Below are 17,576 nucleotides of genomic sequence, written 5' to 3' on the forward strand. Positions count from 1 at the left end.
GTGGTATTAACCCATACACTTCTGACCTACAAAGACCTTCCACACAAACACATTCCATGTGTACCAATAAATCCACCTCATTCTACCGACTGATCATTTCACTGTAAGGATGTACATAGGAGCCTGCTGTGCCAGTCAGCTGACAGGCAGCAGTCAATTCTGCAGCAGCCAGGTGAAGCCAAAGCAAGAGGGGGAAATCAAAAATCCAGGGCCATTCAGATGACTTAAATACATCTATTTATTAGAGCATGTAGGGATCAACCAGGTTTTTACTAGTCCTATATCACTAGCTGGGCCCTAGTAGAGAGAGAGAGAGAGAGAGAGAGAGAGAGAGAGAGAGAGAGAGTAGAGAGATAGTAGCGAGAGTGAATAGAGAGAGAAGAGAGAGAGAAGAGAGAGAGTATAGAGAATAGAGAGTATAGAGAGAGAGGAGAATAGAGAGAGTATAGAGAGAGAATGGAGAGAGAAGAGAGAGAGTATAGAGAATAGAGAGAGTATAGAGAGAGAGGAGAATAGAGAGAGTATAGAGAGTATAGAGAGTATAGAGAGAGTATAGAGAATAGAGAGAGTATAGAGAGAGAGGAGAATAGAGAGAGTATAGAGAGAGAATAGAGAGAGTATAGAGAGAGAATAGAGAGAGTATAGAGAATAGAGAGAGAGTATAGAGAGAGAGGAGAATAGAGAGAGTATAGAGAGAGAATAGAGAGAGTATAGAGAATAGAGAATAGAGAGAGTATAGAGAATAGAGAGAGTATAGAGAGAATGGAGAGAGAAGAGAGAGAGTATAGAGAGAGAGGAGAATAGAGAGAGTATAGAGAGAGAATAGAGAGAATAGAGAGAGAGGAGAATAGAGAGCGTATAGAGAATAGAGAGAGTATAGAGAGAATAGAGAGAGTATAGAGAGAGAATAGAGAGAGTATAGAGAGAATAGAGAGAGTATAGAGAATAGAGAGAGAATAGAGAGAGAATAGAGAGTGTATAGAGAATAGAGAGAGTATAGAGAGAATAGAGAGAGAATAGAGAATAGAGAGAGAATAGAGAGAAGAGAGAATAGAGAGAGAATAGAGAGAAGAGAGAGAGTATAGAGAATAGAGAGAATAGAGAGTAGAGTAGAGTAGAGTAGAGTAGAGTAGAGTAGAGTAGAGTAGAGTAGAGAGAGAACTGTGACTTTCACTATGAATGACATTTAGTCGTGGGCAGGACGTTAGGTGCTGACAGCCGACACGCATCGCTCTATAATTGGAATCCCAGGAGGAACGGGGGCGAAAGGGGAGCGGGAACCAGAGTGACAGGGATTGATAGGCGTGGCAGCCTGACATTTGGGCTTCCCACTTCCTGTTATAGTCCTGGGGGGCCAGTGAGAATATCATTTCAGCAGTGTTCATTCATTTGTTCTGCTGCTGATGAGAAAATCTGCCCACTCAGCTCCACACAATCAGGCCCCAGTGGTACACACCACAGGTCATTTTGTCCAACCTATGTTTTTGATTTACAATGCATATCACAAGCTACATCATGAAATAAACTATTCAAATTAAACAGTAGTGGATATTAACATGTCATCCATTGGTTAAATACATGATCAAATAAAGACCTCAATACCAACAGACCTTGTACCAGTTTGTACTAAACTTCCAACCACTTTCTCCACATTTCCAGTCAAGCTATAAAAAGACATGTAGACAACTTTTCTTCAGAGTATATTTCACCCTGCAACGCTGTCACCGTGCGGCGCCTGGCTTGGCCTACAAGTGTCTCTCCATGTCTTCTCCGACCATTGAAAACACTTCACACAAAGCAACAAACTTGACATTTCCACAACAGGGACGCGGGCGCTAGGCTGATTTATCAGAAGGCATGACGATGAGGAGCGTGTGGTGGGCCGTGCGCTCTGCGCGCCACAGTGGAGCTAATTAGAGAAGTGTTTGGGTGAGTGCCGCCATGCTGCAGACGGTTCTCACGTTAGGAGATAGAGTGGGGGGGTTAGTGCTGACAGGGACCGCCCTGGGAACACTTGTTAGAGTCTGGGAAGAAATAGAAGCCAACAGCATCACATGGCTGGCAAGGAGAGGGAGAGAGAGAGACGAGAGGGATGGGAGAGAGGGAGAGAGAGGGAGAGATGAGAGGGATGAGAGGGAGGGACAGAAAGAGACGTGGACGTCCACAGACAGGGCTGGCTAGCTGAGTCTAGCCTGTTTAAACTGCAACTAGGCCAATTCATTTCCATTTCTAAATATGATGTAGGGTTCACATGCATATCAAGATACACTTATTTTTGTTGACAGAAGTTAGTCCTGAAACTTTCACAACTACATTTGTTATGAAACTTTGTATTTAAATATGTCATTTGATTTCTTCACAATTTAGTATTTTAGCAAGGCGCTACTGAAATACTCAGAAATAATCAATAACTCTGCACCAATTATGTAAAGTAAGAACAAGTGACTGACTACAGAATTTCTGTCCAACATTCAACACTTATCAAGAAACCATCTCTTCTTCCCTCGTGAGTTTGATTCAGGATTCCACCCCTTTTCCCCAATCAAAGGACTTCTATCTCAAATCCTGAGGCCTAAAAAAAGTTATCCCGACATAAATTGGTTTAGAATGGTCATTTGCTTGAGCAACCAGTGGAATTTATTAGAGAAAACCATTTCTCCGGTTGCTGAACCATTTGGTAGACCTCATTTAACTTTTTACACAACGTTGCTCTTTGATATTGGTTCTCGGCTGAGGACTTAAGGCATCTATTACATTCCAGTCTTCCTCTATAAAGACAAAATAGTGGTGTTGGACACATTTCATTATGTGTGTGTGTGTATGTGTGTGTGTGTGTGAAATCAAATTTGTCACATGCGCCGAATGAAACGGGTGAAATGCTTACTTACAATCAACTAACCAACAATGCAGTTAAGATTTTTTTTTAAATACATAAAAAAATATAAATAAAACACAAGAAAAAAGAAATATAAATATTTTACCAGTACTGAGTCAATGTGCGGGGGCACCGGATGGTCGAGGTAATTGAGGTAATATGTACATGTAGGTAGAGTTATTAAAGTGACTCTGCATAGATAATAAACAGAGAGTAGCAGCAGCGTAAAAGTGTGTGTGTGTGTGTGGGGGGCTGGAGTCTTATGGCTTGGGGGTAGAAGCTGTTTAAAAACCTCTTGGACCTAGACTTGGCACTCCGGTACCGCTTGCTGTGCGGTAGCCGAGAGAACAGTCTATGACTAGGGTGGGTCAATTTTTAGGGCCTTCCTCTGACACCGCCTGGTATAGAGGTCCTGGATGGCAGGAAGCTGGGCCCCAGTGATGAACTGGGTCGTACACACTACCCTCTGTAGTGCCTCGCGGTCGGAGGCCGAGCAGTTGCCGTACCAGGCAGTGATGCAACCAATCAGAATGCTCTCGATGGTGTAGCTGTAGAACCTTTTGAGGATCTGAGGACCCATGCCAAATCTTTTTAGTCTCCTGAGGGGGAATTGGTTTTGTCGTGCTTGGACCATGTTATTTTGTTGGTGATGTGGACACCAAGGAACTTGTAGCTCACAACCTGCTCCACTACAGCCCCGTCAATGAGAATGGGGGCGTGCTCGGTCGTCCTTTACCTGTAGTCCACAATCATCTCCTTTTTCTTGATCATGTTGAGGGAGAGGTTGTTGTCCTGGCATCACACTGCCAGGTCTCAGACCTCCTTCCTATAGGCTGTCTCATCGCTGTCAGTGATCAGGCCTACCACTGTTGTGTCATCGGCAAACTTAATGGTGTTGTTGTAGTTGTGCCTGGCCATGCAGTAATGAGTGAACAGCGAATACAGGAGGGGACTGCGCACGCACCCCTGAGGGGCCCCCGTGTTGAGGATCAGCGTGGCGGATGTGTTGTTACCTACCCTTACCACCTGGGGGCAGCCCATCAGGAAGTCCAGGATCCAGTTGCAGAGGGAAGTGGTTAGTGATGAGCTTTGAAGGTTTGAAGCTGTAGTCAATGAATAGCATTCTCACATAGGTGTTCCTTTTGTCCAGGTATGAAAAGGCAGTATGGAGTGCAACAGAGATTGCATCATCTGTGGATCTATTGGGGCGGTATGCAAATTGGTGCGGGTCTAGGGTTTCTGGGATAATGGTGTTGATGTGAGCCATGACCAGCCTTTCAAAGAACTTCATGGCTACAGACGTGAGTGCTACAGGTCGGTAGTCATTTAGGCAGGTTACCTTAGTGTTCTTGGGCACAGGGACTATGGTGGCCTGCTTGAAACTTTGAAAATGTCGGTGAAGACACTTGCCAGTTTGTCAGCGCATGCTCGGAGTACACGTCCTGGTAATCCGTCTGGCCCTGTGGCCTTGTGAATGTTGACCTGTTTAAAGGTCTTACTCGCATTGGCTACAGAGAGCGTGATCACACAGTCGGCTGGAACAGCTGGTGCTCTCATGCATGTTTCAGTGTTACTTGCCTCAAAGCGAGTATAGAAGTAATTTAGCTCATTTGGTAGGCTTGTGTCACTGGGCAGCTCGTGGCTGTGCTTCCCTTTGTAGTCTGTAATAGTTTGCAAGCCTTGCCACATCCGACGAGCGTCGGAGCCGGTGTAGTACGATTAAATCTTAGTCCTGTATTGACGCTTTGCCTGTTTGATGGTTCGTTGGAGGGCATAGCGGGATCTCTTATAAGCTTCTGGGTTAGAGTCCCGCTCCTTGAAAGCGCCAGCTCTACCATTTAGCTCAATGCGGATGTTCCCTGTAATCCATGGGTGATTGTTTTCCTGTTTACTTATGGCCATATACAGCGCATTGAGTGCGGTCTTAGTGCCAGCATCGATTTGTGGTGGTATGTAGACAGCTATGAAAAATATAGATGAAAAGTCTCTTTGTAAATAGTGTGGTATACAGCTTATCATGAGATACTCTACCTCAGGCGAGCAAAACCTTGAGACTTCCTTAGATTTTGCGCACCAGCTGTTGTTTACAAATATACATAGCCCGCCACCCCTTGTCTTACCAGAAGCCGCTGTTCTATCCTGCCGAAAAAGCTTAAAACCCGCCAGCTGTATGTTATTCATGTCGTCGTTCAGCCACAACTCGTGAAACATAAGATATTACAGTTTTTAATGTCCCGTTGGTAGGATAAACGTGATCGTAGTTTGTCTATTTTATTATCGCTTGATTGTACGTTGGCTAATAAGACCAATGGTAAAGGTAGATTACCCTCTCGGCGTCGGATCCTAACAAGGCACTCGGATCTTCGTCCACGATACCGCAGTCTCTTACTCCTGCGAATGACGGGGATGAGGGCCTTGTCGGGCGTCTGAAGCAAATCCTTCCCAACCAACTCGTTGAACAAAAAGTATTCCTCCAGTATGGGGTGAGTAATCACTATCCTGATTTCTAGAAGCTCTTTTCGGTCATAAGACATGGTGGCAGAAACATTATGTACAAAATACATAGAAATAACGCGAAAAAACATACACAATAGCAAAATTGGTTACGGGATCGTAAAACAGCAGCCATCTCCTTCGTGTAGGTGTGTGCGCTAGCGTGTGCGTGTGTGTGTGTGTGAGTGAATGTGTAGTAGACCTGTTTATACCTGGAGTTGCAGCAGAGTAGCAGCATGTCCCTGTTGCTGCAGAGGACCTGAAGGAGAACCAGGAAGGCCTTGGCTCTGATGACAGAGGACGGGCTCTCCAGGGAACGCATAATCTTCACCACAAAGTCCTGTAATGACAGACAGCCACTCCATTAAAGGGAGAGTTCACTGTTTTGGCGTTATGATACAATCTATTTGATTATAATTTCTACCTACAACAACAAGAAAAGCCTGGAGATTCTGGAATTTCCATAAACAGACAAATTTTTTGGGATGAATCAACACACAAGTCAGAACTATCCCTTTAAGACATGCTCAACTGTAATGGAGTCAAGTGGGATTAGCTAAGCCTTAGCTGACCAGTAGAGCCAACTATAGTGTTGACCTGACACTGAGCTACACTGAGTCTTAGCTGACCAGTAGAGCCAGCTTTAGTGTTGACCTGACACTGAGTCTTAGCTGACCAGTAGAGCCAGCTAGTGTTGACCTGACACTGAGCTACACTGAGTCTTAGCTGACCAGTAGAGCCAGCTATAGTGTTGACCTGACACTGAGTCTTAGCTGACCAGTAGAGCCAGCTATAGTGTTGACCTGACACTGAGCTAGACTGAGCCTTAGCTGACCAGTAGAGCCAGCTATAGTGTTGACCTGACACTGAGCTACACTGAGCCTTAGCTGACCAGTAGAGCCAGCTATAGTGTTGACCTGACACCGAGTCTTAGCTGACCAGTAGAGCCAGCTATAGTGTTGACCTGACACCGAGTCTTAGCTGACCAGTAGAGCCAGCTATAGTGTTGACCTGACACTGAGTCTTAGCTGGCCAGTAGAGCCAGCTATAGTGTTGACGTGACACTGAGCTACACTGAGTCTTAGCTGACCAGTAGAGCCAGCTATAGGGTTGACCTGACACCGAGTCTTAGCTGACCAGTAGAGCCAGCTATAGTGTTGACCTGACACTGAGCTACACTGAGTCTTAGCTGACCAGTAGAGCCAGCTATAGGGTTGACCTGACACCGAGTCTTAGCTGACCAGTAGAGCCAGCTATAGTGTTGACCTGACACTGAGCTACACTGAGTCTTAGCTGACCAGTAGAGCCAGCTATAGTGTTGACCTGACACTGAGCTACACTGAGTCTTAGCTGACCAGTAGAGCCAGCTATAGTGTTGACCTGACACTGTGTCTTAGCTGACCAGTAGGGCCAGCTATAGTGTTGACCTGACACCTAGTCTTAGCTGACCAGTAGAGCCAGCTAGTGTTGACCTGACACTGAGCTACACTGAGCCTTAGCTGACCAGTAGAGCCAGCTATAGTATTGACCTGACACTGAGCTACACTGAGCCTTAGCTGACCAGTAGAGCCAGCTATAGTGTTGACCTGACACTGAGCCTTAGCTGACCAGTAGAGCCAGCTATAGTGTTGACCTGACACTGAGCTACACTGAGTCTTAGCTGACCAGTAGAGCCAGCTATAGTGTTGACCTGACACCGAGTCTTAGCTGACCAGTAGAGCCAGCTATAGTGTTGACCTGACACTGAGTCTTAGCTGACCAGTAGAGCCAGCTATAGTGTTGACGTGACACTGAGCTACACTGAGTCTTAGCTGACCAGTAGAGCCAGCTATACTGTTGACCTGACACTGAGCTACACTGAGTTTTAGCTGACCAGTAAAGCCAGCTATAGTGTTGACCTGACACCGAGTCTTAGCTGACCAGTAGAGCCAGCTATAGTGTTGACCTGACACTGAGCTACACTGAGACTTAGCTGACCAGTAGAGCCAGCTATAGTGTTGACCTGACACCGAGTCTTAGCTGACCAGTAGAGCCAGCTATAGTGTTGACCTGACACCGAGTCTTAGCTGACCAGTAGAGCCAGCTATAGTGTTGACCTGACACCTAGTCTTAGCTGACCAGTAGAGCCAGCTATAGTGTTGACCTGACACTGAGCTACACTGAGCCTTAGCTGACCAGTAAAGCCAGCTATAGTGTTGACCTGACACTGAGCTACACTGAGTCTTAGCTGACCAGTAGAGCCAGCTATAGTGTTGACCTGACACCGAGTCTTAGCTGACCAGTAAAGCCAGCTATAGTGTTGACCTGACACTGAGTCTTAGCTGACCAGTAGAGCCAGCTATAGTGTTGACCTGACACTGAGTCTTAGCTGACCAGTAGAGCCAGCTATAGTGTTGACCTGACACCGAGTCTTAGCTGACCAGTAAAGCCAGCTATAGTGTTGACCTGACACTGAGTCTTAGCTGACCAGTAGAGCCAGCTATAGTGTTGACCTGACACCGAGTCTTAGCTGACCAGTAGAGCCAGCTATAGTGTTGACCTGACACTGAGCTACACTGAGTCTTAGCTGACCAGTAGAGCCAGCTATAGTGTTGACCTGACACTGAGCTACACTGAGTCTTAGCTGACCAGTAGAGCCAGCTATAGTGTTGACCTGACACCGAGTCTTAGCTGACCAGTAGAGCCAGCTATAGTGTTGACCTGACACTGAGCTACACTGAGCCTTAGCTGACCAGTAGAGCCAGCTATAGGGTTGACCTGACACCGAGTCTTAGCTGACCAGTAGAGCCAGCTATAGTGTTGACCTGACACTGAGTCTTAGCTGACCAGTAGAGCCAGCTATAGTGTTGACCTGACACTGAGTCTTAGCTGACCAGTAGAGCCAGCTAAAGTGTTGACCTGACACTGAGCCTTAGCTGACCAGTAGAGCCAGCTATAGTGTTGACCTGACACTGAGCTACACTGAGTCTTAGCTGATCAGTAGAGTCAGCTATAGTGTTGACCTGACACTGAGTCTTAGCTGACCAGTAGAGCCAGCTATAGTGTTGACCTGACACTGAGCTACACAGTCTTAGTTGACCAGTAGAGCCAGCTATAGTGTTGACCTGACACTGAGCTACACTGAGTCTTAGCTGACCAGTAGAGCCAGCTATAGTGTTGACCTGACACTGAGTCTTAGCTGACCAGTAGAGCCAGCTATAGTGTTGACCTGACACTGAGTCTTAGCTGACCAGTAGAGCCAGCTATAGTGTTGACCTGACACCGAGTCTTAGCTGACCAGTAGAGCCAGCTATAGTGTTGACCTGACACTGAGTCTTAGCTGACCAGTAGAGCCAGCTATAGTGTTGACGTGACACTGAGCTACACTGAGTCTTAGCTGACCAGTAGAGCCAGCTATAGTGTTGACCTGACACTGAGCTACACTGAGTCTTAGCTGACCAGTAGAGCCAGCTATAGTGTTGACCTGACACTGAGCTACACTGAGTCTTAGCTGACCAGTAGAGCCAGCTATAGTGTTGACCTGACACCGAGTCTTAGCTGACCAGTAGAGCCAGCTATAGTGTTGACCTGACACTGAGCTACACTGAGCCTTAGCTGACCAGTAGAGCCAGCTATAGGGTTGACCTGACACCGAGTCTTAGCTGACCAGTAGAGCCAGCTATAGTGTTGACCTGACACTGAGTCTTAGCTGACCAGTAGAGCCAGCTATAGTGTTGACCTGACACTGAGTCTTAGCTGACCAGTAGAGCCAGCTAAAGTGTTGACCTGACACTGAGCCTTAGCTGACCAGTAGAGCCAGCTATAGTGTTGACCTGACACTGAGCTACACTGAGTCTTAGCTGATCAGTAGAGTCAGCTATAGTGTTGACCTGACACTGAGTCTTAGCTGACCAGTAGAGCCAGCTATAGTGTTGACCTGACACTGAGCTACACAGTCTTAGTTGACCAGTAGAGCCAGCTATAGTGTTGACCTGACACTGAGCTACACTGAGTCTTAGCTGACCAGTAGAGCCAGCTATAGTGTTGACCTGACACTGAGCTACACTGAGTCTTAGCTGACCAGTAGAGCCAGCTATAGTGTTGACCTGACACTGAGTCTTAGCTGACCAGTAGAGCCAGCTAGTGTTGACCTGACACTGAGTCTTAGCTGACCAGTAGAGCCAGCTATAGTGTTGACCTGACACTGAGCTACACAGTCTTAGTTGACCAGTAGAGCCAGCTATAGTGTTGACCTGACACTGAGCTACACTGAGTCTTAGCTGACCAGTAGAGCCAGCTATAGTGTTGACCTGACACTGAGCTACACTGAGTCTTAGCTGACCAGTAGAGCCAGCTATAGTGTTGACCTGACACTGAGTCTTAGCTGACCAGTAGAGCCAGCTAGTGTTGACCTGACACTGAGTCTTAGCTGACCAGTAGAGCCAGCTATAGTGTTGACCTGACACCGAGTCTTAGCTGACCAGTAGAGCCAGCTATAGTGTTGACCTGACACTGAGTCTTAGCTGACCAGTAGAGCCAGCTATAGTGTTGACCTGACACTGAGCTACACTGAGTCTTAGGTGACCAGTAGAGCCAGCTATAGTGTTGACCTGACACTGAGCTACACTGAGTCTTAGCTGACCAGTAGAGCCAGCTATAGTGTTGACCTGACACTGAGCCTTAGCTGACCAGTAGAGCCAGCTATAGTGTTGACCTGACACTGAGCTACACTGACCTGGAGGGCTCCCTGTTGGCTGGTACAGGTGTTATCACTTACACTGTCTGGAAGGTGCTGGGAGGGTGGAAACGACAGCCTCTCCAAAACAATACACATCATAAAACAATAGGTTAATAGGACTAATTGGCTCAACGCTATTTACTGGGCAGCAAATTAATCAGAATTGATTAACTTTCACAATCAGGAGGAAAATGGAAAAGGACAGCAGAAGTAAGACAGACATGAACACTCCTAAATACTGTGATTAAATACTGGCTGTTGTTGTGTGTGAGCAGTTGAGTTAATTCATTTCAAAAGCCTCTGGTCTACCCTGCTGCATCAACTGTAATTACATCAACAGTATTCCAAGCTGCACTAGAAGAGTGTTGCAGCTCCTTACCCAATTAGTGGAGTTGCTTAGAGATTCATTGAAATAAAAATGTTATGCAAAGACAATGCATGAATAAACACAAGGCTTTCCGGACTTCTATTTGTCAAGGAATTAATGAGGAAAATGTATAGCATTTTAGAATTGGTGCAAAGGTGACGCAGTAAGTTTTATGCACTCAAAGACTTGTTTTCCCAAGTTACATTGGAAATGTACATGTAGATTAATTCAGGTCAAACTAAATTACCAATGGTAATCTCACAGAACCTTGAAGGCAGCGATGTACAGTACCTTCTTAAATCACTTTCACCGGCTCATTTTCCAATTGATTACCACTTCAGATAATGCAGGATGTGTAGCATTATTAAAGTAGAATGTTTCATTTCAGCCAAATTGGTTCTCCTTCCGTTCATTTGTGTCTATAGGAACTTTACAGGGAGGGAGGGCCTTGTTTGTGCATTAACAAACCTGCTGCTATTACGAAACAGCACTGCCCCTCTTAGTGGAGAATCCTGAAAGCAAGATGAATATTTAAAGATAATCATCAGTAAGAATAAGGCATGTTTGTTCAAGTCTCAGTGACTGGGAGTCAAGTCAACCTCAGGAAATAAGAGAACTCCTCTCTTTGAAGAAAATTATTCTCTCCCATCCCAGCTGGTGAGGCCCTGAGACAGACTAGACATCACATGCAGACAAATCTTTCTCTTTCTTATCTGCATCTTATCTGGCTTTGGCTGCATGTGTTCCGTTGGGAGAGATTTATATTTCATTATTTGGTCATACTTACAACTAACCCTAACTGGGCCAGAGGATTAAAGATAGAGGGAGATGGAGAGGAGAAGAAGAGAAGAAGAGAAGAGGAGATGGGATTCATCTTCTGTGTTGGCTGGAAATAGCAGCACAAGCCGATAATGGCCAATTATCTGTCAGAGGTTAGGGAGAGGGTGGCAATGCCGGGCCAGATGAGATGTTTAGTGCTGCAGAAGATGGCACAGGGCTGAAACACGTCCACATAGAGACAACACCAAACCCATACAGCTATGGCACGGGCCACACTCCTAGCCTCACAGTGACAGTTGAATGAAGGAGGGGCTAGAGTTGTGCTTTCATTTCCTACGTCCTAAATGGCACCATATTCCCTATAGTGCACTACCTTTGCCCAGGGCCCATAGGGTCAAAAGTAGTGCACTATTTTATTTTTAACTAGACAATTCAGTTAAGAACAAATTCTTATTTACAATGACAGCCTACACCAGCCTTACACGAACGACGCTGGGCCAATTGTGCACCACCCTATGTGAATCATGGCCGGTTGTGATACAGTTGGATTCGAACCAGGGTCTGTAGTGACGCGTCTAGCACTGAGATGCAGTGCCTTAGACCACTGCGCCACTCGGGAGCCAAGTAGGGAAAAGAGGACTGTTGGTGTTTAGCAAGGTGTTACACTACAGTATTCTACATACCCGCTCCTGGACTAGTCTGTGTAGCTGGGCGTGGGCCCCTGACGCCAGCATGGCAGAGAACATGGTGAGTATGTGCTGCTGGACACGGCTGATCCCCGACACCAGGCTGGCTAAGATGGCTGGCAGCCCCACCTTGTCAATCACACTCTGGAAGGCACTGGCTGAGAGGCGGGTGATTCTGCACAGGGCCTGTATGAAGTTAATAAAACAGGAAGGCCTCAATCACTATCAAGTTCACTTTCAAACACATCTGGCTTCTAAAAGTGGCTGAAGTGCCGGATAGGCAGGGTTTGCACATTTGGGACTATTGCATTGGTTTCTTTGGGCCAGAAAAACTCAATCAAGAAACAGTTTAAATAGGAACCTAGGTCTGGTATCAAGATATTAGTCCCAATGCAGGTTATATACATGGATGTAATCCATCCAGTGGTATTTCATCAGTACACACAGTATCTCTACTTCAATCACAAAAGAAAGTAAAATATTGAAGTGAGTGAGTGAGTTCAGGTTTCCCTGGTTAGTGTATTGTGTGTGGTGTTTGTACTCACTGAGATGGCGCTGACGCGTAGTGAGTCGACGCTGGAGTGTGTGAACAGGTACCAGAGCATGGGACCTATCTCCCCGGTGATGAAGCCCTGGGCGTAGTGAGACGCCGGGGTACACACGTTCTCCACCATCTTACACACCATGTGGTTCACAACCAGCTCCTCCTAAAGACACACAAACAGACACACACACACACGGACGGACATACACACACGGATGAACCCAACACACACACAGTACCTTACAATGGAATGCCCAAAATAAGTTAGCTAGGCTAAATAAAACACAATTATGAATCCTACAAGAACCTGAAGGTCACACCTCAAAGAAAAACAGAACAATTAGCAAGTAACAATTTGATTTACACAAATCATTACAATGGCTGAAATGTGAAGTGGTTCATTACCCACACTATGGGCTATGAATGAGGAATGATTTATTCTGAGGGAAACACCATTTCAGTGAAATAGGGGCACGCTAATGAAATACTGAAAAGATGATCGGAATGGGTTTTTCAATGCATCCATTATATACCACACATCCATTATATACCATCCATTATTTACCATCCATCCATTATATACCATCCATTATATACCATCCATCCATTATATACCATCCATCCATTATATACCATGCATCCATTATATATCATCCATTATATACCACACATCCATTATATACCATCGATTATATACCATCCATTATATACCATCCATTATATACCACACATCCATTATATACCATCCATTATTTACCATCCATTATATACCATCCATTATATACCACACATCCATTATATACCATCCATTATATACCATCCATTATATACCATCCATTATATACCACACATCCATTATATACCATCCATTATTTACCATCCATTATATACCATCCATTATATACCACACATCCATTATATACCATCCATTATATACCATCCATTATATACCACACATCCATTATATACCATCCATTATTTACCATCCATTATATACCATCCATTATATACCACACATCCATTATATACCATCCATTATTTACCATCCACTATATACCATCCATTATATACCACGCATCCATTATATACCATCCATTAAATACCGTCCATTATATACCACGCATCCATTATATACCACGCCTCCATAATATACCATCCATTATAAACCATCCATTATATACCACGCATCCATTATATACCATCCATTATATACAATCCATTAAATACCGTCCATTATATACCACGCATCCATTATATACCACGCATCCATTATATACCACGCATCCATTATATACCACACATCCATTATATACCACACATCCATTATATACCATCCATGATGTACCATCCAGTATATACCATACATCCATTATACCACACATCCATTTATATACCACGCATCCATTATATACCACGCATCCATTATATACCACACGTCCATTATATACTATCCATAATATACCACGCATCCATTATATACCACACATCCATTATATACCATCCATTATATACCACGCATCCATTATATACCATCCATTATATAGCATCCATTATATACCACGCATCTATTATATACCACGCATCCATTATATACCACGCACCCATTATACACCACGCATCCATTATACACCACGCATCCATTATATACCACGCATCCATTATATACCACGCATCTATTATACAGTGGGGGAAAAAACTATTTGATCCCCTGCTGATTTTGTACGTTTGCCCAGTTACAAAGAAATGGTCAGTCTATAATTTTAATGGTAGGTTTATTTGAACAGTGAGAGACAGAATAATAACAAAATAATCCTGAAAAATGCATGTCAAAAATTTTATAAAATGATTTGCATTTTAATGAGGGAAATAAGTATGACGCGCATCCATTATATACCACGCACCCATTATATACCATCCATTATATACCACACATCCATTATTTTCCACACATCCATTATTTTCCGCGCATCCATTATATACCGCGCATCCATTATATACCGCGCATCCATTATATTACGCGCATCCATTATATACCGCGCATCCATTATATACCGCGCATCCATTATATACCGCGCATCCATTATATTACGCGCATCCATTATATTACGCGCATCCATTATATTACGCGCATCCATTATATTACGCGCATCCATTATATACCACGCATCTATTATATACCACGCATTCATTATATACCACGCATCCACTATATACCACGCATCCATTATATACCACGCATCCATTATATACCACGCATCCATTATATACCATCCATTATATACCATCCATTATATACCATCCATTATATACCACACATCCATTATATACCATCCATTATTTACCATCCATTATATACCATCCATTATATACCACACATCCATTATATACCATCCATTATATACCATCCATTATATACCATCCATTATATACCACACATCCATTATATACCATCCATTATTTACCATCCATTATATACCATCCATTATATACCACACATCCATTATATACCATCCATTATATACCATCCATTATATACCACACATCCATTATATACCATCCATTATTTACCATCCATTATATACCATCCATTATATACCATCCATTATTTACCATCCACTATATACCATCCATTATATACCACGCATCCATTATATACCATCCATTAAATACCGTCCATTATATACCACGCATCCATTATATACCACGCCTCCATAATATACCATCCATTATAAACCATCCATTATATACCACGCATCCATTATATACCATCCATTATATACAATCCATTAAATACCGTCCATTATATACCACGCATCCATTATATACCACGCATCCATTATATACCACGCATCCATTATATACCACGCATCCATTATATACCACACATCCATTATATACCACACATCCATTATATACCATCCATGATGTACCATCCAGTATATACCATACATCCATTATACCACACATCCATTTATATACCACGCATCCATTATATACCACGCATCCATTATATACCACACGTCCATTATATACTATCCATAATATACCACGCATCCATTATATACCACACATCCATTATATACCACGCATCCATTATATACCATCCATTATATAGCATCCATTATATACCACGCATCTATTATATACCACGCATCCATTATATACCACGCACCCATTATACACCACGCATCCATTATATACCACGCATCCATTATATACCACGCATCTATTATACAGTGGGGGAAAAAACTATTTGATCCCCTGCTGATTTTGTACGTTTGCCCAGTTACAAAGAAATGGTCAGTCTATAATTTTAATGGTAGGTTTATTTGAACAGTGAGAGACAGAATAATAACAAAATAATCCTGAAAAATGCATGTCAAAAATTGTATAAAATGATTTGCATTTAATGAGGGAAATAAGTATGACGCGCATCCATTATATACCACGCACCCATTATATACCATCCATTATATACCACACATCCATTATTTTCCACACATCCATTATTTTCCGCGCATCCATTATATACCGCGCATCCATTATATACCGCGCATCCATTATATACCACGCATCCATTATATACCGCGCATCCATTATATACCGCGCATCCATTATATACCGCGCATCCATTATATTACGCGCATCCATTATATTACGCGCATCCATTATATTACGCGCATCCATTATATTACGCGCATCCATTATATACCACGCATCTATTATATACCACGCATTCATTATATACCACGCATCCACTATATACCACCATCCATTATATACCACGCATCCATTATATACCACGCATCCATTATATACCACGCATCCATTATATACCACGCATCCATTATATACCACGCATCCATTATATACCACGCATCCATTATATACCACGCATCCATTATATACCACGCATCCATTATATACCACGCATCCATTATATACCACGCATCCATTATATTCCACGCATCCATTATATACCACGCATCCATTATATACCACGCATCCATTATATACCACGCATCCATTATATACCATCCATTATATACCACGCATCCATTATATACCACACATCCATTATATACCACATATCCATTATATACCATCCAATATATACCATCCATTATATACCACACATCCATTATATACCATCCATTATATACCACACATCCATTATATACCACATATCCATTATATACCACGCATCCATTATATACCATCCATTATATACCACACATCCATTATATACCATCCATTATATACTACATATCCATTATATACCACATATCCATTATATACCACATATCCATTATATACCATACATCCATTATATACCGCGCATCCATTATATACCATCCATTATATACCATACATCCATTATATACCACATATCCATTATATACCACGCATCCATTATATACCATCCATTATATACCATACATCCATTATATACCACATATCCATTATATACCACGCATCCATTATATACCATCCATTATATACCATACATCCATTATATACCACATATCCATTATATACCATCCTTGTTACCCTGGTTCCACTGGGTTACATCATAGGCGTATTATTCCATTAAAATGTGGAAATGAGGATCACTACTAACAACCTAACCTAATGAACATACCTTTCACTAGTTAAAACCAGTATTCTACCACAGTACCTTTCTGAACTACACTACAGCCACACACAGTAACCCACAACAACCACATGACTGGGCCGTGTCCCAAACAGCACCCTCCTCCCTACTCGTTTTGTGCAGAGCCCTAGAGGCCTTGGTCAACAGTAGTAGTGCCCTATGAGACCTGGCTCTCAAGAGAAGACAGGCTATGTCCAACCTGCCCACAAAATAAGGTGGAAACTGAGCTGCACTTCCTAACCTCCTGCCAAATGTATGACCATATTAGAGACACATATTTCTCTCAGATTACACAGATCCACAAAGAATTCCAAAACAAATCACATTTTGATAATACCAATGTGCCATCACAGCAGCAAGATGTGACCAGTGAAGAACAAACACCACTGTAAATACCACCCATATTTATGTTTATGTATTTTCTCTTTTGTACTTTAACTATTTGCACATCGTGACAACA

The 17,576-nt window shown here is 43.2% G+C and overlaps 1 protein-coding gene across 1 annotated transcript in view; it reads right to left on the reverse strand.

Moving 5' to 3' along the window:
• Positions 1-17,576, reverse strand: part of LOC115184206 (serine/threonine-protein kinase ULK4) — a gene marked incomplete at its 3' end in the record, with an annotated part of 77,989 nt that overhangs the window by 17,424 nt on the left and 42,989 nt on the right. The window contains 3 exon segments of the mRNA XM_029745227.1: positions 5,581-5,708; positions 11,916-12,104; positions 12,464-12,625. Of these exon segments, the coding sequence (XP_029601087.1) occupies positions 5,581-5,708; positions 11,916-12,104; positions 12,464-12,625 (479 nt within the window).

The sequence above is a fragment of the Salmo trutta genome, unplaced genomic scaffold, assembly GCF_901001165.1.
Source record: "Salmo trutta unplaced genomic scaffold, fSalTru1.1, whole genome shotgun sequence".
NCBI lineage: Eukaryota > Metazoa > Chordata > Actinopteri > Salmoniformes > Salmonidae > Salmo > Salmo trutta.